This window comes from Berghia stephanieae, chromosome 7, assembly GCF_034508935.2.
Source record: "Berghia stephanieae isolate SIO BIC M18660-M18661 chromosome 7, UCSD_Bste_1.3, whole genome shotgun sequence".
NCBI classification, from domain to species: Eukaryota; Metazoa; Mollusca; class Gastropoda; order Nudibranchia; family Aeolidiidae; genus Berghia; species Berghia stephanieae.
In genome coordinates, this window is record NC_088366.1 from 32,335,258 (window position 1) to 32,360,496 (window position 25,239).

The 25,239-nt window shown below is 34.8% G+C and overlaps 2 protein-coding genes across 6 annotated transcripts in view; one reads left to right on the forward strand and one right to left on the reverse strand.

The window, feature by feature from the left end:
* LOC144977076 (RNA cytosine-C(5)-methyltransferase NSUN2-like) overlaps positions 1-17,827 on the forward strand; it is a 32,021-nt gene extending 14,194 nt beyond the window's left edge. For 2 of the 4 annotated variants that reach the window (XM_078921825.1, XM_078921826.1), the window contains exons 11-21: positions 1,376-1,580; positions 2,652-2,779; positions 5,144-5,289; positions 5,919-6,018; positions 6,325-6,417; positions 7,528-7,660; positions 8,828-8,908; positions 13,239-13,377; positions 14,859-14,898; positions 15,339-15,466; positions 16,393-17,827. In XM_078921825.1, the coding sequence (XP_078777951.1) occupies positions 1,376-1,580; positions 2,652-2,779; positions 5,144-5,289; positions 5,919-6,018; positions 6,325-6,417; positions 7,528-7,660; positions 8,828-8,908; positions 13,239-13,377; positions 14,859-14,898; positions 15,339-15,466; positions 16,393-16,646 (1,447 nt within the window). In that variant the 3' untranslated portion in view covers positions 16,647-17,827. The remainder of the gene's footprint in view (positions 1-1,375; positions 1,581-2,651; positions 2,780-5,143; positions 5,290-5,918; positions 6,019-6,324; positions 6,418-7,527; positions 7,661-8,827; positions 8,909-13,238; positions 13,378-14,858; positions 14,899-15,338; positions 15,467-16,392) is intronic. The other 2 variants (XM_078921828.1, XM_078921827.1) reach the window with 1 other exon arrangement.
* Positions 17,828-21,814: 3,987 nt separating this feature from the next.
* The window catches only part of LOC144977077 (NEDD8-activating enzyme E1 regulatory subunit-like), a 35,960-nt gene continuing 32,535 nt past the window's right edge, over positions 21,815-25,239 (reverse strand). For both annotated transcript variants that reach the window (XM_078921830.1, XM_078921829.1), the window contains 2 exons: positions 24,159-24,232; positions 21,815-22,862 (listed from right to left, as the gene is read on the reverse strand). In XM_078921830.1, coding sequence (XP_078777956.1) covers positions 22,703-22,862; positions 24,159-24,232 — 234 coding nt within the window. In that variant the 3' untranslated portion in view covers positions 21,815-22,702. The remainder of the gene's footprint in view (positions 22,863-24,158; positions 24,233-25,239) is intronic.

Below are 25,239 nucleotides of genomic sequence, written 5' to 3' on the forward strand. Positions count from 1 at the left end.
CGACTACTACAACCACCACCACCACATCATCATCACTACCACTACTACAACCATGTCATCACGACCACTGCTACTCCGACCACTATCACCACCACTACCACTATTACTACTACAACCACACCATCATCACTAGCACTACTACTACAACCACCATCATCACTCCCACTACTACTACAACCACCACCACATCATCATCACTACTACTACTACAACCACCACCACCACATCATCATCATTACCACTACTACCACAACCACCACCATCACATCATCATCATTACTACGACTACTACAGCCACCACCACATCATCACTACTACTACAAACACATCACTACTACTACAACCACATCATCACTACCACTACTACTACAACCACATCATCACTACCACTACTACTACAACCACATCATCACTACCACTATTCCTACTACAACCACCACCACACCATCATCACTAGCACTACTACTACAACCATCATCACTCCCACTACTACTACAACCATCACCACATCATCATCACTACCACCACAACTACAAGAACCACCACCACCTCATCATCACTACCACAACAACTACAACAACCATTATAACATCATCATCATCACTACCACCAGTACTACAAGCACTACCATTAGGTTTTGGAGCTTTACTTCATTTGAAATAAGGAAACTTTGGGATTGTATTTGGCATTGTGTTTATACTGTATATCATGATATAGTTCTAATCAGTTATCTATTTAGAACAATACAATATGGAAACCCAATGCCAAATACTACCCCAATTCCCTTTTCTTGTGCGTGGAAATTCCTCTTTCAGCATTGAAATTCATCTGAGTGGTGTCTGAAATTCATGTGAGCCAAATTTAAAGGTGGCGTCTCTGTACACTGGGTTCGAACCTGATTCTGCCTGCCCAGTGCATTACCAATTAATTCACTTTGTTCTCTAGAAACCTGTCTTTTTTCTTTTTTGTTGTTGTTGTTGAGAACCTTTAGGTTTCTGATTTTGTTTTTCTTTTGTTTTCAAAAATTAGAAAATAATAGGCGTTTCATGTGGTTTTGTTTTATACCTTTATAATTGAGGTTTGATTTTATTCTAACCTGACATCATTCCTTACTTTTCATATTAAGAAAGTAGTCCCAGGGAAACGACCTGGACTTCATATCACATGTCCCTTTGAAATGGAAATGTCATCTTGTATGTATCATCAGAATTTGTCTTTTTCATCTTGAAAAATCAACAGTTTATAGCAGGGATGGTCTTAGCATAAAAATGATTATGTTTGGGACAGAGCATAACAAAGGATATTAAGAATTTTTTTGAGAAAAGGTTTATTACTTCTTATGTTTAAATTGACCTGAATATTTTTATATTCTCAGATTGCAGTGCAAGATTCTGCGTCGTGGGTGCCAACTCCTGGCCAAGGGTGGCCGTCTGGTGTATTCAACATGCTCCCTCAATCCAGTAGAGGACGAGGCTGTCATTGCTGACATCCTTCGTAGTTCTGATGGTGCGATGGAGTTGATAGATATAAAACACGATCTACCCGGATTGAAGCATATGCCTGGAATATCCACATGGAAGGTCAGTTGTTTTCCTTATATTAGTTGATTTTACTAGTCCGTTAAGTCAGCCCTCTTTATATAGTTTGCATTTAGCTGGCATGGCAGTTTTTTGCATCGCGTGCAGCTGCATTGTGGCTGCAAAATATCACTGGTTTGCATTGTGGTCGCAAAATTTGCTTTTTTTTCTTTTCTTCTTCTTTTTTTTTTTTTTGCAAAGTTTTGCAAATTTCGAGAATATGCAAAGAAAAAAAAACAAAAACAATAATAATAATTTTTTTGAAGGCGAAAAAGAAAGGTGGATTTTTTATTTTCTTTTAATTTGATAGCTCATGTAGAACATGAAAGATAATTAATCAATTGTAGTTTCTTATTTAACTATTCCAATTTCTTCCTTTTTACTGGTGCTGATATGACCTTACATTTGTTGCAAGCGCACGTGAAACCCTTAAAAACAAATACCTTTCTCTTTCATGAACTAAATATGGATTTTTAGGAAAATTAATTGCAAATTTTGCTGTTTTTAGCTTGCAAAATTTGGATTTTGTTTTTGTTATTTTCAAAAAACCGCCATGTCAGATTTAGACAAAATATGGCCTCTTAGCATTAATGGTCAAATGGTTTGTGTTTTGTAATAAAGTCAAGCATTTTGGATGTGACAATGGATGGCAAGGATCGCAAAATTCTGGCCCTAGCATTGTGTCCTTTTGAAAGGCACATAATCGCTCACTAAACTAATTTGTTAAAACTTAAAATTTCTGAAATGGATATTTGTTTCCATGTAGCCTCCCAAGGAAGTATTGCTGGTCTCATTGAGTGTCAGAAACTTAGAAATGGCCTACAGCAGAGATGAATAAAAATCTTATTGACAATTTCCATTATGCATGTGACACAGAGCAACCAGCAATAACAACATAAAGTTCAGTAATCAGCTTAAAGGAATAAGAGATTTGGATCACTTTATGAATGCCAAAAACTGAAAAAAATCTATGAGACAGATAGTACTACAAGGTGTTGAAAGGTCGATTGGCCCATCAATCCTATCATGAGATATTAAAAGTTTATCTGGCTTCCATGCTTTCTTCCATAATAGGTGATGACGAAGACAGGAGAGTGGATTGCCAGCCAAGACGAGGTACCTGAAGGAATGAAAACACAATACAGGGGGACAATCTTTTCTCCTACGGTTGAAGAGGCAGAAAAATTTCAACTTAACAAGAGGTAGAAGGAAATATTATCTTTTCAAATATCTCTGCTTTGATTCAAGAAAATGTTAATGGTTAATTAGATTTTTGATGATTTTTTAAATTTTATTTTACATGATTTATTCTCGACTATCAATTTCAATTATGACTGCTTCTAAATATTACCCTAAACTGAATAAAAAAGCATTCATTTGACATCATTCAATTTTCTGTTTATCACACAGTGGTTTACCAGCGGATCACTTAGTTGAGATGCTAGGTCAAGAGGTCACTACTCTCCTTCTCTTTACCTGCGCTCTGGTATGGCACGTGCCTGCAGTCAGTGAAGCGAGTAGTCTAATTGGTCTGATAAATAATGGCATAGCCAAGCCACAATTATCTTAAATGTTAATCTATATCACTCATGTTATAGATTGAAATCCCCTCACACAGTGGACTAAATATCATAGATATCATCAGTATATTTCTTTCTCAGGAACACAGCAAAGTAGACTCACATTTTCACTACATTTATCGTTTAAATCAAATATTTCTGGAATCCCTACAACAACAATCAGACGTTGCAGTTTATTATTATTCACACTAGTACATAGTACAAACTGTCTACTTTCTGTTGCACTAATGTCAATTCAGTTCAACAAATATGTAACAAGTGTAGGGGTGTGGTATCAAATTTCACTGGGAATATCTAGCAGTCTATGAGATGTCTAGGCTATCGTGGGTGATGAATTTGGACCAGTTACACAATGTAAACAATGTCATAATCATTTCCTGGACTCCCTATGACCATGGAACACTTTACTACACTGATTCTACAGTTTTGTCATTAAACGTTCCCACGAATATGGTAAAGGAGTGAAGAAGTCATACTTATTGTAGTACAGGAACGTATATATATATATATATATATATATATATATATATATATATATATATATATATATATATATATCACACTCCCTCTGCAAGTAGCCCTACAATAATAGTTCTTAAAGACACATCTGTTACTGATTTAAGAAATATGAAATGAATGGGTTTGTTTCATTCATGTCTCTGTTGATTGGTGTGGGAAAGTTTTATTCACCAGCTGCACTACTTGTACATTGTGAATATTGAGAATAATGTCTGAATATCTGTTAATTCCTAGTAGGTGCCATTATTATTTTCTCTATCTTGGCTGTGTTTGAGTACCCCCCCCCCCTCTCCCCCTCTTCTTATTTTACCCAGTCAAACTTGCTTTTGTGGAATACTATCTGTACTAACTGTTGATGTTATATCGTTGTTGTCAGTGGTATGAATTAGGTGTAGTGTGAATGTGATTCATTTCTCTTAGCCTGTCTTTTACGTTTGTATGTAATATGTGTGTATATGCAGGATGTATGGGTGTATGTATGTGTGTGTGTGTGTGTGTGTGAGAGAGAGAGAGAGAGAGAGAGAGAGAGAGAAAAAGAAAGAAAGAGAGAGAGAGAGAGAGAGGAATACCTTTTTCTACCATATTCATTGCTTGTATTATCTACTACGCCACTGTGATGGTGTTGTTGTTTGGTGTAAAAACGGTGGTTTTATTTCTATTTGTAATAGTGAAGTAAAACCTACACACACAATATATTGCTTTATATGTTCTTTAGGAGTGTGTTAAATTGTTTAATCCACTTATCTCCATATCTTTTAAATACAATACAAAATACAAATGGAGAGAACATACCAGATGTCCAGCCCATTACATTTATGACCATTAAAAACGTAGTTAAAATGTGTTGAATCAGAAAATGAATGTTTTACTTTGTGTAATAATATTAAGACTGGACAAAGCATTAATTAGTTTCGGAATCCAACGTCTGATTTTAAAGATTTGAATTTTTTATTGTCCGCACAACAACAAAAATATTTTAACATGGTAGGGATTTTAAATTGCATATAAAACCTATCAGAATAATCACAATAAAACGAAAAAAGAACCAACATAACAAGTGAAAGTAGTACTGTCTGTTCCATGAGTTAATATGGTGTTGTATTACATCACGAAAATGCAATACTTTGCGTCTTAACCCTCAAAAAGGGGAATCCCCGTCCAGTTAGCCACTTTTACAGCATGCAGCTGCTGTTGTCAGTCACTTGCTGGGTTCCAGCAGTATAACTAAGTGATCCGATTTTATGAAGAAATAAACAGCAGTGATCATAACACAGTCATAAAGGTTTTGTTAGTTACCTTTTTTAAATTTTGTTACAAGGTAGGTCAAATGTTATCTGTGGCATTTAAAACATTAGAGTTGAATGATTAATACTAAATCAATATTTCAAGTTTTTTATTCTTTGGTCGAATTTTTTTAAATATAAGTAAAATTTTTGTAATAATCATTGAAATCTTTAATTGTTTCAGCATGAGGATTTTACCCCATCAACAAGACTCTGGTGGTTTCTTTGTGGCAGCGCTTCGTAAAGTCAGACATTTGCCTGGATCTAGAGAAGCCAAGGAAGAGGAACAACAGATGCAAAAGAAGGAGGAAGAGGACAAAAAGAAGGAAGGTACCTTTGCATTTCCATCCCATTTCTTAAAATTGCAGGTGCTTGCGGCCTGAAGCTAGGCTAAGTGAAAATAATGTTAAAATTGAAGACAAGCTCCACTTTCATTTTTTTTTAACAAACAAATGATAGGGATTTTTGGATTTACACATGTATTTATATGGCTATTATTGTCTTATTCGCATTGCCTGATTTTAAAAATCAAATTCAGTTAGTCCGCTTAATGGTAAATTGGAGTCATAAAGCATCATTTGTCCTTGTTGATAAAACTAAAACTTACATTTAACTTCATTTATTTATTTTACTTTCATTTGATTGCTAATTGAAATAGAAAGATACTTATGATTTTTTTTTAATGAAATTTTTATGGTTAATAACAGTAATTTTTCCACTTAATCACTTAAGATTACATATTTTATTAGCCATTGTTAGTAACTTTAGAAATTTGAACCTAACCGGGGGATGAGAGATTTGTATCAGAATGTCAATATACAGCCATTTTATAGAAAATGACTTTATTTTTTTCTACCTTAGATTAATCATATTTGTATGATAATAAAGCAAAAGTCTTGCTCCAATCGGTCATTATGATGATGGTAATCTTTTTACTATATCCCCTTTTATTGGATCAGTAGCAGATGAATCAGGAGACAGAAGTGCCACAGCAAGTGATGAACAGAATCAAGATACCAACACAGTGGAAAAGAAACAAGAAAATCAAGTTGGACAAGAGTAAGTGATTTTCATAAAATTTTATTTCTGTTTTCCAAACAGTTTATAGCTGCAGGAGATGTTAACCCAACGTTAACAGCTTGATTTTTAGCTGACCAAAAACATCTCTTACTGGTTTGTGAGAATCAATCACATTTATCGATAATATACTTTATTTTCAAAATGATATTGATTATATACATAGGTAAGTTATAAATGATAAATGTTAGATCAGACCCTCAATTTTGATAGTAACCTCACCAAAACAACCAACATTATTTATTTAGTTTTGTATTGTATTCTTATTGTGTTGCACATTTTTTCCAGACCCCAGGCAAAAAAGAGAAAGATATTTGGCTGCTTTAAAGAAGATCCATTTTTCTTTATGGAAACAAGCGATGCTATCTGGCCATCACTGAAGTAAGTGCATGGATATCATTTGCACCTATCACTTCTTAAGATTTCATCCACATCTTTGTACCATTTTATTTCCTCTTCCTGGGTTGGGATCCTGACCTCCTATAGTGGGCAGGGAGGTACATACTGTGTCTTCTATCCCCCCAACCCGTTTTCCAATTGTTTCCTGTCGTTGTTTTGGAATGAGATTACTTGGTTTTATCCTGGCCTTGGCTGGGAGGGAAACAGTCGAATGTATAGTTATAGTTTTGGGAGATGATATTTTTCCCTTGTTAATCATCTCTCTGTTATGCATTGTATTATGTTTAGTTTACATATTATATTATATGATTTGTAAACATTTGAGTGTATTCCTCTTAGTTGGGACCTGTGCTTGTGTCTGGATTAGACTTTTAGGTGATCTCAAACTAAGTACTTTGACGGTGTGCTCTTGGAATCTACATCTGTTCCCTATTTGAACTAATTCCCCTTTGTCTCACCTTTTCTTTTGTGCTTTAATTGTAATTCTAGAACTTTTTACTATCCCATTTTCTTCCTTTTTACTGGCGCTGATATGACCTTAATGTGTTGCAAGCTCCATAAAGCCCTTAAAAACATAAACATAAACATTTCCTCTTCTACAGTAAGGTTAAAGGTCATATATATACTCCATTGTTTTTGTCTGCTTTTTTTATGGGGGATGGAATGTTCTAGTACTGTTTGAAATGTTTCAAAGTTGGTGACCAGGATGGTGCCACATTTTTTTTCTTTTGTATTTTATTTGACTTCATTTGATATTGCTGTACTGATATCCTTTGTGTACAATTGCTGTATTAGCTCTCGCTCTTATCTCGTATAGTGATAACTATTCTGTTCTTGCTGTCATATTTGGCATAAGTTTTACTTCTTATTATGATTGAATAATCATTTATGACAAATCTCATTGCAATCTTTTCGAATTTATTCAGTCTATTTTTTAAAAAATTGTCCCTTTATGGTGCAGATCAGGAGTAACCATTGTGATAGACAAGTCCACTTATGGTGTGGCTCATTTTCATCGCAATTTATTGTTTTCATCATTTTTTCATTATCACAATCATCAACAATTATTATTATCATCATTGACTTTTTCAGAGAATTCTTTGGCCTTTCTGAGGACTTTCCCGCAGACCAAATAATGTTCCGGTCACAGCAGGGTAAACGAACTCTCTACTTTGTGTCCAAGGCCATGAGGGAAGTAGTCAAATATAACACAGAAACTGTCAAGGCACGTTTATTAAAATTATTTTTTATCTTGAACTCTTGATTTGAATTCAACTGTTTACAAATCTTGAAGGTTTATGTTTTTTTAGGTTTTTTTTTTTCTTTATTTGTATATTTTGAATAAAATTCTATTTAAATTTTGGGGAAAACCATATTCATTGTTGGAACTTGTGTAGTTTCAACCAAATGAATGTTGATTTGAATTTAATATATTTCATGTTTTCTGTAGAAATTAGCAATGAAAATAAACATAACAAAGCACTAGGTATTCAAAATTTCTATTTTCATTTAGATATATGTTAGTTCCATTCTTTGAGAGATTTGTTTTTTCTTTGGTGAGTCATTGGTCTTTTGTATAGTTCTGGATATATAGGTCCTTTTTCGTACTTTTTCTATGAGATAAGATTCTAGATTTAAAAGTTTTGTAAATGTCTAATTAATTTTAAATTCATTTTTCATTGAATTGCGTTGTCCAGACTTCTTTTTACAGGTGATGTACGATCTAGATTCATTTTTCATTGAATTGCGTTGTCCAGACATCTTTTTACAGGTGATGTACAATCTAGATTCATTTTTCATTGAATTGCGTTGTCCAGACTTCTTTTTACAGGTGATGTACGATCTAGATTCATTTTTCATTGAATTGCGTTGTCCAGACTTCTTTTTACAGGTGATGTACGATCTAGATTCATTTTTCATTGAATTGCGTTGTCCAGACATCTTTTTACAGGTGATGTACGATCTAGATTCATTTTTCATTGAATTGCGTTGTCCAGACTTCTTTTTACAGGTGATGTACGATCTAGATTCATTTTTCATTGAATTGCGTTGTCCAGACATCTTTTTACAGGTGATGTACGATCTAGATTCATTTTTCATTGAATTGCGTTGTCCAGACTTCTTTTTACAGGTGATGTACGATCTCAGAAAGTTTCCTGCTCCATTTAAGTTCTAAAATATGTACAATTTTTTATAAAGATAAAACGTGTGCCCTGAAAAAGAAAAAAAAAAATACAAACAAAAGTTAATAACATTTCTTTAAAATATGTTGATTTTTATCTTATTTGATAATGAGCCTTGAATTGGTTTTATGCAATGTCCCTTTATTAAGGGAGTGTCAGCAAGACATAGTCAGATCTAACAGTGACTCATTGTCTCCATCTATTCACAGTTTATCAACATGGGAGTGAAAGCGTTCAGCAGAAGCCCCTCTCCTCTTGTACCCCAGTGTGATTTCAGGATTACTCAAGAGGTAATATTTTGGATAATCATGTATTGAATCGAGACAACTGAAGTCTAAAATGATAAAATATAATAATGAGGTTGTATTGAAATACTTCAAACGAAAGCTCAGCATTAAACATCAAAGATTTTTGGGTAAAAAGTTTTCATCAGTAAGTAACAAATGCTAGTAATGATCTTAATTTATACTTTTTACTCATCACTTTGGGAGGATTTGTATTTGTTGACATTTGAAGTCTTTCAATTGTACCCTATACTTGCAGTATAGTAATTATCAATCAAAATGCGTTTCATTACTTGCTAAATGTGACTTTTTTTCTCTTTGGTAGCATGTCACCAGTCCAAATTATTACAAAACATATAGTGATGTTTTTCAATGTGAAGAAATTAGGGTTACACTTAACAACTCTCATTATATATTTGGCAAATTGGATTTCTAGTAACACTTAGGCTCCAAAACCACCGGACCAAGTTTTGCATGGTGTTTACAATTAACATGAAGATGGTTTGTGTGTATTGCAGGTGTGCCTACCGTCCGAGAATTTCCGGAGTTGTCCTGGAAATTTGAAAAAAATAATGAGTCCCAGAAAATACAGAAGTTTACTTTTTGTCCCGGGAATAAAAAGATTGATCATTGTATTACCACCTGGAATTTAAAAGTTTATGAAGTCACGAACTACTGTGACATCATCATCATGGGTGAAGGTTCGCCAGCATATGCCGGAAATTCTGTTTTTTTTAGTAAATGTAATAATTGCCTTCCGGCATTTTGACTCTTCTGCCGGCTTTATCATGATTGCACCACAGGAACGTTAACTTTCAACAGACTATTTAATTTTCTTTCAAAGGTGGCAATAAAACACATGTGTCACTTTTCTGCCATACATTTGATCTGCTGATGCGTCACATTTTGTACTACTATGTTATTTATCTTTTCAGTTGGTTATTAAACGCTGGTTTTCACTAAAACCTTTCACACCATTTTTGAAGGTTTGCATTGTGTTATGCTTATAAGCTTATTTTATACTTCAATTAGTCTCAGATCTCAATTAAGCTTCTTCTTCTTGTTAAATAGAACTTGTCAAGTGAAAATAAAATAGAACCAACATCTTTGACAATGAAGCCTTCAATCAAGGACTGTATTGCCAATAAACATAAACATAAATGGGTTATTTCCCTTTATAATACAACTGAAAATACTTTATTTTGATTGTTTACATTTATAATATTTTTGTCTTTAATATTTTGTATGAGTCTAATTTTAAAATTTATTATTATTAAATAGGGAGCTGTAAGAATGCTGTAGGTTTTTTAAAAATGCACTAAGACTATTTTTAGGGTATTCAACTTGTATATCACATAGGTGGGTATTTCCCATATTTGAACCAAATGTAGTAGTAGTAGTAATAGTAGTCATCACTGCTACAACCACCATCACAGGATTGACACTGCCACAACCACTACCACCACATCATTATCACCCCGACCACTAGAGCATCATCACTACAACAACCTACACCAACACTGACATCACAAAACAAGTATCATGGTTGGGGTCTCTTGATCATTTCTTTGGGGTGTTTCGAATCCTAATAGCCCTTGTATTGCATTTCTGAGCCTTTTACCATACAAATTTAAAGTGATGACATATCTTAGTGTCTCCATAAACCAGGTAATACTGTAATCATTAGAGATTGCTGCGAATGAGTGTTTAAATGACGAGATCATTTATTTTGCTTTGGGTCTGGTGTTAGTTTTTGTATCAATTTTGTTTTGAATCATGTAGACTAAATACTTTTTTCTTCTTTTTTTTTTTTGCTTAAACAAAACACATATGGGGTCATAGAAATTAATGTACTTTTCACTCTGGGAAGGTTGGCACTCAACCGGCGAGTCATAGATCATAAAAAATTAAATTAGCATCTTTTTCAGGCAAACCAGCTTCACCGGTGTCTGTCTTCCAGGCAAATTGATCCCTGTTCCCCGTTAACTTTCACCCATGATCATCATTCCTAGCACCACTACTACAACAACCACATCAATATCATCATCATTCCCACCACCAAAACTACCACTACCACATCATCATCATCATCTCTACCAACACCACATCATCGTCTCACCACATCATCTTTACCACCTCTTCTACAACAACAACCACCACCACATCATTCCTACCACCACCACACCATCCTCTCTACCACCAAAACTACAACCACCACCACATGATCATCTATACTACCACCACTACTACAACAACAACAACCAACACCACATCATCATCTCTACCACTACAACAACAACCACCACCACATCATCATTCCTACCACCACTACTACAACAGCCTCTACCACCACATCATCACCCCTACCACCTCTACTACAACCACCACCACTCCTTCATCTACATCAACAAACCGTATAATTTGGAAATTGGTATCTATCGCATTGGCTGGAGAAAAATTTCCTCCAATTTTGTGGTCAGTATTCTCATGAGAGATGTGTTATCTTGAGGAGTTATCCAAGTAATTTTATATTTTTAAAACTTTTGTTGCAAACAGATTAGTGACCACTTATAATTACCACTGGCACATTGTAACCATATTATTGTGCTGTTTATATCAGAAGTTTGACTGTCTTTTATGACATTACTATTGCATGACTTATTGTTCCTGAAGTTTTATCCGTAAAATGGCCCTGAAATTTGAAATTGAGAGTGGGCATGCCTGGTATTGAGATTGATTAGATATCTTGATGATTTTTATTGAAGAATCAAATTTGTTTCATCAGATCCCATTGAAAACTGACACCATCATTTTAAGCACATCAGTTGTGTGTCAACCTTTTGGTTAGCGGGTATGATAATGGGGTGGGAATGCTTGCATTGAGTCAATACCGGTTTGTGGTTCCTTTCATTATTTTGAATACAATAAATTTCTTAAAATATATATGAACTATTTTCCGTTCTTAACATTAGGAGAGAATTCTATGATAAGTGAGTGAAATATATAGGATATTAAAGAAAATATCTCTGTGCCCAAATTAAAAATTCCCTGGAGTTCTCTTACGAAGTCGAAAAACATATCATCTTTTAAGACAATAGAAATTTTAAGTTCAAATTTTATTTGATCACTTGAATCATAAATTTTGACCTGTTTGACTTATCATCACATTTATTGAACAGATGCCATTCATTGAACGGACAGCTATGCTTGTACATATATATATATATATACACTCAAGCACGGAAATCTCGAACACGCAAATCTCGAAATCATGTAAATCTCAAACTTGGTACAATTCCCCGTTTTAATCCCTCTATTTTGTTAGTATTGGCAACACGAATATCTCGAACACTTTCCGAGGCCAACACGGAACTCTCGAACAAACTGGACATTTCCGTCCCTTGAGGTCAGTTGAATTTTTTTTTTTTTCCGAATTGTTTGTGTTGAACGGAAACGCACTCCCCGTAGTGTCAGTTAATGTGTTATGCGTGCGTGTGTGTGGCATATACACTCGAGCACGGAAATCTCGAAATCACGGAAATCTCAAACTTGGTACAATTCCCTATTTTAATCCCTCTATTTCATTAGTATTGGCAACACGAAAATCTTGAACACTTTCCAGCACCAACACGGAAATCTCAAATAAACTGGACATTCCTTTTGTGGTCTGTTGAATTTTTTTTTGTTTATGAATTTTTTGTGTTGAAAGGAAACGAAAGATGCCATCGCTCTCCTGTAGCGCTAAGTGTCAGTTAGTGTGTTACGCGTGCGTGTGTGTGGCCTATATTATGTGTGTGTGTGTGTGTGCATGCTGAACTGAGAGGGAATTGCGAAGCATGTTTGACCAGCGTCTTATGCACCCGCACACCACCCATGACTCCATCGTTACCTCACTTAATGGTACTTAATCTGAGGTGCCAGTACCATCACAAATAAATGACCAGTATCCCTGGGACGAGAGACTTGGCAGTGATTGCCTTAGGCAGTACCTGTTACGTATCAAAATGAGACTCACTATAGGCCCTTGACAGAGTTCACAATAATGGAGAGGTATCATTATAATAAGACTGTTATCAAAACCACCCACATTTACCTCCATCATATTCTTTCTCATATCCTTTGTAAAATACTCAACATGGAAAACTTGAAAACACGGAAATCTTGAACAAATAGGCCCGGTCCCGACTTGTTCGAGAATTCCGTGCTCGAGTGTATAGCTTATTAAACTTTAAAAGGTTTTTCTAAAAATTCATACAAGCAAACAAAGCAACTTGTCTGCCTTCAAAGTTTACATTATTTTAATTCTCATCAACCCACATTGAATTCTCTTCATCAGTGTCTTCACACCATCCAAGCCAGTATCCTGAACAGAAAAGTGACTGTTTCCAAACAAGACGCTATAGCTATCATTAGCGAGGAGAATCCATTTACACACAAACTCAGCCCAAACACACAGATACAACTTGAGAGTCTTGGTAAGTTGCACTCTGTACAAGAAATAATACATAACACCTTTTTCAAAGACTTCGAATATTTAGAAAATATTGTTTGTTTTTTTTTTTGGTACAAATTTTCACATATTGTGCGTGTTCTTTAATAACCATTGTGATAGACAAATCCTGTTAAGACCTTCACAATGCCATCTCTAATTCGTCTTTAGTGTCTTAATTCATCGTGTTTTGTTGAATGGGATACCCTGAATGACCATATAAAAAACATATTTTATACCATGAATTTAGTCTTTTACCATCTGGGAGAAGGTTTTGTCAGATTAAATGTAGAACTAACAAGTATAAATCAACGTTCGTTCCATCAGCAATAAAAATGTTGAATATTTCATATGGTACAGCAAAACCACGGATTGATACGTTGACTTATTGACTGATTAATTTATTTAATGTTAGATTAATTGACCAGTTGATAATGATGATAATAATTGGTGTCGAATTGCCACAATTGTAACAAATTCAAAACGAAATGAATATGTTTATGTTGTGTATAGCGCACGTGTGAAAGAAAGAGAGGAAGAGAGTGAGAGAGGGAGAGAGAGAGAGAGAGAGAGAGAAAGAGAGAGAGAGAGAGAGAGATAGAGAGAGAGAGAGAATAAGTAGGAGTGAGATATCTGTTCAATGTTATAGTTATCATATAACGTTATAACAAGTGTAACTAAATGACAAATTGCCACATTTATGGACAATAAAGATCTATTATTATTATTATTATTATTATTATTATTATTATTATTATTATAATTATTATTATTATTATTATTATAATTATTATTATTATATCATATTTGTCATAGTACATTAAAGTGAAGTTTCTTTTCAATTAAATTGAATTTTATATGTATTGATTGATTTTTAACATTATATAATTATGAGTACCATAAGGATTGATGATAAGCAATAATAGAATGGAATAATGAAAATTTCAACATGCAGTTGCTCACAGGCTACATATGTCATATGTAGATTCCATCGTAACATACAAATAAAACTGTTATAACACAGTTTAATTAACTCACTCAACCCTAACACCGACTATATCCGTAGTTTACCTGGTTTACTTTGACCCCATTCCTATTTATGAAATTTTTCTGAGACAAATTATAGGCGTACTATCAAAGCTAATGTTTTTATTTTTTTTTTTACATGTTCACGATACTTGAATCAAACTATCTATGCACATGCTCGTTTTTAATATATTTTCTTTTCAATTTTGAAAAGTAGCAAAAATCTCAAGGATTGAATGAGTTAAGTTAGTCTTCAAGGTAGTTACATTTTAATTTAACTAACTTGGTGTATCAAGTGGAATGTAATTCCATTCATTATAAAATTCTAATAGACCTGGTGTTTACTTTGACACAATGGTTGCTATTGATGAACTAAATAACTTAACCTCCATATTCGGTAATACTGTTCTTATCTATTTTCATCCTCACCCCATCTTTTAGATCCCGGCAGTACAATCTTCGTCTTTTCAGCATCTGATGAGTAAGTTAATTTGTTGTTTTTAAAAAGATAAATATGTGGGAAAACTGGGGAAAGGAAACTAGTGCAAAATACAAATCAGAAAAGTCAAAGATACAAAACCAGACATATAAGATCATCAGAAAAAACAAAAACAAAAAAACTTTTCAACAAAGCAAAGTTCATTTGTTTTGTTTTTAATAAAAATGATTACCTAGATAAAATGATTATGACTAGTCAAGGAAAGGAATTATAAGTGCAAATTATAGAAATGATTGATATTTAACTTTCCATGAAGTGATGGTTTACATTTTCAATTTTCTACACGGAATAATATGGTTTATATTATGCCACACAGTTGCATTTGATGGTTGTATTACAATGTCTCTAATGCTGATTATGTCTTGTTCCTTTTGTTTTTTTTTATTCTTAAAATTATTTCGGTTTTTCTTTTCCCATTTCAGTGTTCCATCCCCAAAGTGTGATATTGTCTTCTGTGGGTGGCGAGGCAAGACTTCTGTCAGATGCTTTGGTTCAAAGGTCGATAGGTCCCACATGTTGATGTTGTTTGGTGAAGATCTCAAAGAAATCAGTAAGAATTGAATATGTCCTAATCCCAGTTTTACTTACCATGTCCATATCAATTGTTCATTCTATAATCAACAATATGGTACGAATTTTCAAAAAGTTAATCAGATTGTAGATGCTGGTTGTCAAAACTTTTACAAGAGCAGATATGTCATTTTTAAAAAGTTCAGTCATTTTCACTTCAGAGCAACTTGCATTCCATTTTATCAATACAAATCATTGTAGAAACGCAAGTCCAGTTCTTTGTAAAGAGTTATTTATTGTTTATGTTGAGTTGTGTAGCGGAAATAAAACCATAGGGAAGAATTAGTCACTTATCAGTTTGTTTCCCTCTGGAAAAATTGAGATTTTTAGCTCTCTTTTGTTTAAACACTCTCCACATCTGGGAAAAGCATGGCGTTGGCTTTGAAAATCTATTATGTGCACAAGATATTAGTTGAAGGACCCATAATTAATGCTCTTCCTTATTTGTTTAAACTAAATAGTTTGAGCCAGAAATAGCAATAATTCTCATGCAAATGGAAAGCTCGTTCAATTTTCTTTTAAATGGTCTTAACAGTTTGCTGATTGCATGTATCATCCAAATAAGCTTGATATTTTAAAAGTGCAACTAAAATTGATTCTGGTCAGCTCACTTTGGACAACATGGGCGACATCAGATGTTTTTGATGGATTACATTTCTTCATGGAATGCTTAGGTGACAGCATCATTCTAACAATGCTGCTCAGAAGGGTATAAAATTGTGTGACCCCATCCATGTAGCTCTCTGCCTATGCCCTAGAATGGGACTTTTGCTATTGAAAGGAGGCAGTAAGATTTATACATATCTATCTGTGAAAATGGATATATCTTTTCTTTATAATTCTTCCTTGGAATTCTATGTTATGTTCATTTTGCTTATTTTCTTTTTTGCTTTTTTTAAAAAACAGACAAACGTGTTCAAGAAGAAAAGAAGGCAAGACAAGAGAAGGATGACGATTTGCCACCATTAGAGGATAATGATGATGCCAATGGATCTGGAGAAGTGAAAGAAGGAATTAAAAATGGAAATGAAAACAATGATGACAAAGGAGGAGGGGATGAAGAAATCGGAGAGAGCGCAATAGAGGATGAGGCAATGAAAGAAAAGGATGAAAAACTAAATGATGGGAAGATTGATGAAGATATGGAGGAAGCGAGCTGATAAAAAGTAGAAATATTATTTGATTCGTGATTTCATAATATGCATAGAATCATCAGATATTTTATACACCTTCTATTTTCCAAACTGGTTCAACAAACCTTTGAGGGTGTCAGATGGGGAGTAAAAGTATCATTTTACAGTGGTAACCATTTATAATAGGGTATAAAAGTTTATTACATAACATGTTCTGGGGGGTTCTAGTTCTTTTCTTTCTTTGCTTAAGGGTTGGGGTGAGCCAATGTCTGAGTCGCTTGCCTTTTGGATTTGTTATTATTTTTCTTGTGTCTTCAATGTTTTGGTGGTTCGGCCAGGATGTTGTCTCCCTGCCCTCTCCCCCGACCGTCTGAGCAATGGAAAGTGGTCATAAAACTTAGGGACTATTATTATATAGAATCATCGAATCGAACTAGGCTTTATTTATTTTTACTTTTTCTTCATGGTCGCTTTAGAAGCTCATTAACCCCCGTTCCCCGACCGTTGTATAAACGTAACACACCATTCCGACCCCAATACCGCGGCAGTGGTTTTAATGTATCACACCTTTTCCGAGTCACACGCACGTCAGTTGTAGAAACGTAACACAGACCCGACCTTGATTCAGTAAAAATTCCATTGTGTTCTTTATGAAATAAAAGCTGAAGTTTGATTGGTTGATATTATTAGTTTCAGCCAATCAGCAAACAGTTTATTTAAACTGTTTGGGTTGAGAATGAAGCTAGTTATTGACGTATGAAATGACGCGATCGAACCCGAGTGACGCTTTATGTTAGCTACGTCATTCAAACTTGCTAGGCAAGTACTGGGAACCGGTCGTTATTTCCGGTTGACCCCAATGCAATACTAGAGTCAAGACTTAAGGTGGGGGTATAGTTATAGATAATTAATGGTGAAAAACAGTGAAAGTCAAAGGGTCCTCAGTATAAGTAGACCAAAAATTGACTACTTTTCATGTTTTCACTACTTTTTTCTCTGATGTAATTACTTAAACAGCAATTTAAACTGAAAACAATAACAAAATTATTGACATTAATTCTCAATTTTGCTGGTCCACATCATCAATCATTGTTATATGTTGTTACTCCTTCATAGAAAGAGAATTTGACCACACTTGTATGCACCTTATTTAATATTGAATTATGTTTATGAGATGACTGAATCAATAAAATTTGTTATTTTTATCATGAGCCAAGTCTGTCTTTTATTATCCAGAAAAGAAAGGAAAGGAAAGAAAATAAAATACATGTACTTGTTTGTTTTTTTTAATGGTTTTACGGTGCTTGCGACATATTTAGGTCATTTCAGCGCCAGGAAAAGGAAGAAAAATTCTTCTTCTTCTAGGTTCCATGCTGGTCCAGGCTTCGGATACTGCATGAATTATCTCTCTCCATTCCTCCCTGTCTCTTGCTTTTTCAAACAGCTCTTGGATTGTTAGGTTGGTGAAGCCCTTCAGTTGGTCTATGAGTGTTTTTCTTTGTCTCCCCCGGGCGCGTTTACCAGATAGTTTTCCACAACTTGCCAGGTATTCATTCTTATCTTTCCTTACTATGTGTCCGAAAAAGGATAGTTGTCGATCCACTATTAAGGGCATTAGTTTCCTTTGTTGGTATGTTTGTTTTAGCACTTCTTCGTTCGTTTTGTGTGCGGTATACGATATTCTCTGCATCCTTCTCAAGCACCACATTTCAAAAGCTTCAATGTTCTTTTGTGTTTCTGCATTTGTAGTCCAGCTTTCGCATCCGTAGAACAAGATTGGCCACACGTAGCACTTCAAGACTCGGAATCTAATCCCGAACGACATCTGTTTGTTTTTCAAAATGTTTCCCAGGTCCATGAAGGCCTGTTTGGCTTGAGTTATTCTTGCTCGTATGTCTCGGTTACATCTTCCATCTGTTGTCACTATTGAACCTAGGTATTTAAAACTTTCTACGTTGGTAAGCTGCTCGCCGTGAATCGTTATATTGCAGGTGTTGTTGTTTTTGGGGTTTTTCTGTATTACCATGCATTCTGTTTTGGTGATATTCACTTCCATTCCCTTGGCTTCACTATCTACTACCACTTTGTCAACAATCTTTTGAAGTTGGATTTCTGATGTTGCAATGAGTACCGTATCATCTGCGTATCTTATATTATTTATGTTGGGACCTCCTACTTTTATTCCCTCCATATTATTTATGCCCCTCATGATTGTTTCTTGGTATAGATTAAACAGATCTGGTGAGGCAACACACCCTTGACGGACTCCTTTCTTAATAGGAATGGAATTTCCTGTAGAGTTTCCGATTTTGATAGATGCCTGCTGGGTGTAGTATAATGTTTGCATGAGTCTGAGGTCTTTCTCATCAGCGCCAATGGAGTGCAGTTGTTTTAGTATTTCTTCGTGGCGTACTCTATCAAAAGCTTTTTTGTAGTCGACAAAACAGAGGTATAGTGGGGTCTGAACCTGTATAGCTCTTTCACTTAAAACACGGAGGAGGTATATTGCGTTCCTTGTCCCTCTGTCAGGTTGGAATCCATATTGTTCTTCTGCGATTTCGGGGTTAATCTTATTCCTTAACCTGTTGATAATTATACGCAACAGTATTTTGTTGATGTGACTTATTAAACTTATAGTTCTAAAATTTTCGCATCTGACTGCACCTGCTTTCTTTGGTATTGCTATGAAAATAGAGTTACAGAGATCTTCTGGAATTTTCCCAGTATTGTATATATTGTTGAATAATATGTGAAGTTCATCAATTGCTAGATCTCCTAGGCTTTTTAATACCTCTACAGATATTTCATCAGGGCCTGTTGCTTTACCATCCTTCATTCGTTCCATGGCATGTTCAATTTCACTTTTGGTGATGTTTGGTCCGCTTAATGGTTCTTTGAATTTCAGTGGTGGTTCATTTCTATTTGGATCATTGTACAGTTCGCCTATGTATTCTACCCATCGGCTTTCTATATGTTGTTCTTCAAATAGCAGTTCCCCTGTTTTGTTTTGGATACAACTTCCTGCTGCTTTGCTTTTCCTTTTCCCTGATAGTTCTTTTATTCTTTGGTGAGCTTGTTGGGGTTGGGTTTGTATTCTCTTTCGATTTCGCAGCATTTCCAGTCTAGATAGTTCTCGTGTGCCTCGATGCATTTGGATTTAATGTGGTTGTTCAATGTTTGGTATTCTGCAGACCCTCTATTGCATTTTCGTCTTTCTTCAAATAGGTTTAGAATTTCATTTGTCATCCATTCCTTTTTGCTGTTTGTTTGAGCTATTGGTAAATGCTTTTCTGTAGTTGCTTTGACACACTTTTGGAATATATCAAATTGTTTTTCACATTTTTCGTTATCAGGTTCACTTTGGCTTTGTATCATGAGTGCATTTTCAAATTCTTCTCTCATTTTTGTTTGTATGCCATTGTCTTTGCATAACCTGTAATCCCTCTTTATTCTACCAGCTGTTCTCTGAATAGCTTTAAACTTTATCCTTATTGTACAAACAACTGGGACATGGTCACTGTCTACATCGGCGCCTGGGTAGGTTTTGCAATTTAATATGCCATTTCTGAATCTTGATGATACTGCTATAAAGTCTATCTGGTTCCTTGCTCTGTCCCCTGGTGATTGCCATGTCCAGGTTCTTCTTGGGTGTTGTTGAAACCAGGTGTTTGAAATCATTAATTTATTTGTTCTACACCAATCTGCCCAGATGTTTCCTCGTTCATTTCTGTCTCCGAGTCCATGTGGTCCGATTATGTCACCATCTCTGCCTCTGCCAATCTTAGCATTTAGGTCCCCCATTACCATAAGGACTTCTTGTGATTTACACATTCGTTTTGCTTTGTCTAGTGAATGGTAAAACTCTGTCATATCTGCATCTGTCGCCTCTTCTGTTGGTGCATAAACTTGAATAATATTGGTGTCAACTACAGGTCCTCTTAGCTTAACCAGCAAAACTCTGTCTGAGATTGCTACGTGCCCTTTGTAAAATTTGGTTGATTTTTGGTCTAAGATCATCCCTACTCCTTTTTGGAAAGAGGTTCCACCACTCCATATGATCTTATATGTCATGTTGTTTTCTTGTTTTGACATGGTTCCCTGCTCTTTCCATCTCATCTCTGCCAGGCCAAGAATATTTATTTGGAGCCGTTTCATTTCTTTTAGAATGTTGTTTAGTTTTCCTTTTTGGGCACAGGTCCTGACATTCCATGTCCCAATTTTGGTTTTGTCACATTTGTTAAATTTATTTCGCCTAGTAACTGGCTGACGGTTCGGTGTGACCTGACGAACATCACGCTCCCAACCGAGCGAGGCAGCAGTCTTCCGTGAAAACATGCTCCCTTTTACGCTGTCACCGTTTAACTTTTTGGACTTATTCATGCAGTTAACTCGGCAAAGTTACAAGAATGGTTTGCCATTGCCTATTCTTGTCGCCCTCTGCAGTTGGCCAGCTTGACCTGTTACAGTTCGACACCACGAGGAGGTTGCAGTAGGGCTTGATGATGATCTATCTTTGCAGACTTGGCATCATCCATTTGTCGAACGAAGAAAAATAGGATAGTTTAAAAAATTCTAGATTTATAATTGAAAGTAAGAAAATGGGGACTGTGTCAAATAGGGCACACATGTAAATTCCAAGAGCAAACTATTAATGTTTACATTTTGAATCAATTAAAAGTCTCATCCAGATCCAAGCACAGGATCACTAAGAGGAATACACTCAAATGTTTACAAATCATAATATAATCAAACCAACAAATATAACAGATGATTTACAAGCAAAAAAATATCTCCCAAAAACCATACATTTGACGGTATCCCCTCTCATCTGACGACCTGCAAGGGCCAGGACAAAACCAAGTGTTTCCATTCCAATACAAAGACATCAACTCAGAAAACAGATATAGGGGGATGGAAGACACCATGGGAGGTCAAACGACCCCACCCAGGACATGTGCTTGAAGTAAATAAACAAACATGCAGTTGTTTTTTTTTTTTGTCAGTTATATATATAATCGCCCAGGTTACAGCTACAGTCATAGTGGACAGGGAGGCACTTGCTGTGTCTTCTGTCCCCTTATATCTTAAACTTAACTTTTAACATAACTGCTAATTAAAATTGTCAGTATTCACCCTCTTCACTCTACGAAAGAGTGACTTAACCACAATGATATAAATTAATGTTTAAAACACAGTTGTCACATATTTGTACATTTTATTTCAATTACTTTAAAAACAAATTTTACATGAAAGACAGAGATGGGATCATTGAAAAAAAATGTATAATAAAAAAACCCATCTCCCACTTTTTACACAATTCTTTATACATCTATGACTGGAGCTTGAACCACTATGACGGCCTTCCCATATTGAATCCTCACACAGCATTGATTTAACAATTCTATTTTGCCTAATTCTAGCTGTCATTTCACAATCAAATATATAAAAATTAAACAACAGATAAGATGGAAGCACACACTTGGATTGTGAAATGCTGTTTTTAAAAGACCTGTTTAAGCAAAAATGGCTTAACTTTTATAAAAGAGTCAATAAACAAAACAAAAAAAAACAACAAAAATTTGTTGCCACTTTTTTCTCTTTGTCATTAATATTGTTAACAAAGTCTAGACAATCCAAAAGTACTTATATCAATCTACCGCTGAACCAGACAGTTGCTTCGAATGTTCCATTTAAACAGTCAAAATTCAATATAATGTAGTGATTTGCCTGTAGCATCATGAACTCAGCCCAGATTAAACCTTTGTACACAGTACCATTTCCGTGTGTAGTGTCGGAGGTGTTGTTTTAGACCATTCATATTCTTTTCACCAAATGGTACAAGGAATGCAAATCAGAATTATAGACAATTGTAATCATAACTGGAAAGTAGAAGTCCTTGATTTTCCTCCACTTGATGACCACCATGCTGAAACTAACCAAAACATGTGTCAACAGAGATAGAGAACAAATTCCTTGAAATTCTGCTCAAGTGGTTTTGACTACAGCTAGCTTTAAAACTCCACATTTACACGACTGATGACATCCAGAAACTAATAAAAATTTCATTTAGGTACAAAATATTGTTATAATTCAATGGTGGTAGAAGTCTGTCTTTGAGCATTGTAGATGTATGTGTTGTTGACTGGTACAAACTGTTGTGTCACCAGTTTTATCACTTCCTGTGCTGTCACGCCTCCCATAAAAGCAGCTACTGTGTGAAGTTCTGATGCTCCATATCGACACCTGAAATCAATCAACCAATTGTTAGATTTACTTGATCAATGGAATTTGTCAACGTAATCATGACTGTCTCTAAAATCACAGACCTAGAAATATTAAATCGTGTTTTCAAGACATTAGCACAAGCAGATCATGGTTATTTTCAAATGATCCATCTTTGTTTTTATAACGATTAATAGAACTTGTGTTACTTGTATCATTTCAATAAAAGAACCCTACTTCAGACAGGAAACAAAATAGATCTAAAAAGTTAAGATACCTATGTCAAATATTTCTTGTGAAAAGCCACGGAAGACATAGAGTGGAGTTTGATTCGTATAGATTTCATTCATATTTTATTCATAAATTTGTTTTCTTTTAGGTGTCTTGTTTGAGACCACTCAAAAGTCTCATCCAGGCACAAGCGAAAAAAATATCCAAGCACAGAGAAATATAATCAAATGGTTACAAGATTAACTGATTCAACACTAACTTAACACTGAATATCTCGGTATTTGGCTGTGCTTACTTTTACCCCATTGCAATTTATATTTTTCTGAGACGAATATGTATCATAAAAGCTACTGTTTTTAATTTTTACATTTTTACATGGTCAAGGCAGTTGAATAATAATAATGTAATTTATTTATATAGCGTCTGTTCCATACAATATAGCTCAAGGTGCACAATATACATAGCATGCAATACATATCATTAAAAAATTTTTTTTTTCAAAAATTACTCTATCATATTATCAACAACGTTTAAAAGATGAGAATACGGAATTATTCAACAACAAAAAAAACATTTTTAAAAATGTAAAGTTGGGTAAATATGTTCTATGTACATGCCAATTTTTGGGGGTTTTTTTCTTCTTTCTTTTTGGATTGAGCGACTGAGTATATTTCTTTTTCAATTTTGAAAAGTACCAAAATACTCTAAGGAGGGGTGAGTTAATACAGTGAACACTTGGTTACAACAAAGTAGACAGGACTTGAGGTAAATGTTAGTTATAACCAAGATTCTGTTGAATCTGAGGTGTCATTTTTGACATTGGACAAGGGATATAACCTTGAACGTACTTGTTGGTAAAAATGAATGGAATGACCCCCTCTGCCACATTCCTCTACAGGCACCACGACACTCGTAGGATTTACCCTCAACCCCTTCTTGACTGGGTTAATTGGCTGAGATAAAGGGGACATATCCCAACTTCAACCAGTTTTTTATTCCTATAACTAAGACTAGAGTGAATAATATTCTTCTTCAAATATAGATCAAATTCCATAAAAAAAGATAATCAAATAAATCAAAACTTACATTTCCTGAATGTAGTCATCTTTGATACCAGAGGACGTCAACTGCCAGTCGTGTAACAATTTGCCCACACATGACTTGTAGAAAGGAAAAATTTAAAAAAATAAAGTTAAAGACACTATTTAAAGATCAGAAAATTATTAACTCATTTGTAACAAAAGAAGAGAAATAGGTGGGGACACCTATAATAAATTTTGAACAATCAAAAATGTGTGTAAATTAAATCATAAGAAGATACCCAAAAAAAAAAAAGCAACATATATACACACAAACATACACACACACACACACACAAATAATTCACTCCACATCTGGTGAAAAATCCTATGGAAATATTCATATAAACGTAAAAGTTTCATACTAAATCCTTCAGAAATACCAACCGAAGTGCAGCAAATCTACTATTTTAACAGGCCATCATAATAACAACAAAATGAGTCACTTTGGCATCCCTTGAAGGAATTGAAAGATAGTCTCCATCAAATAAATGTCAACAGAAACTACCTGAGTAAGCAAACAGGATTAATATAATAACTTGTGCGGCTATGTGGTACAGTGATATGACACTCGCTTTCGGGTTGGAAGGTCCTGGGTTCAAGCCTCACTTGGCGCATAGTTGAGTCCTTGGAGAAGGCTCTTTACTCACATTCTCTCACTGTACTCAGGTGTAAAATGAGAACCTGGCTGTTAACAGCATTGTCTCAGTTTGGAAAAAAAATGTAATATCGCCTAACAGCGTCATATCATGTCCTAAATGTTAAATGTTGCTGTTGGCCAGGGACCCCTTGTAAAGCGCTTCAGCATGTTTAGTGGAAACTGCGCTATATAAAAGCTCAAATTTAATCATTTAACTTTGCCCAAGGAAATTAACCTAGAGTGCCAGACCTGAAGCTCAAACCCAGAACCCAACAGGCTATAATGAAAAGCCTTAACCACTCAGGCATCTCACACTGATTATGTGCAGTATTAAGCAATTAAAGGTCAATCCATAATATAGTCTCATACTATAACCAATTTACAATATTGAGAGAAGTAACATCACAAGATAAGCTTTCTCATAGAATCCTCAAACAGGAAGAAGATT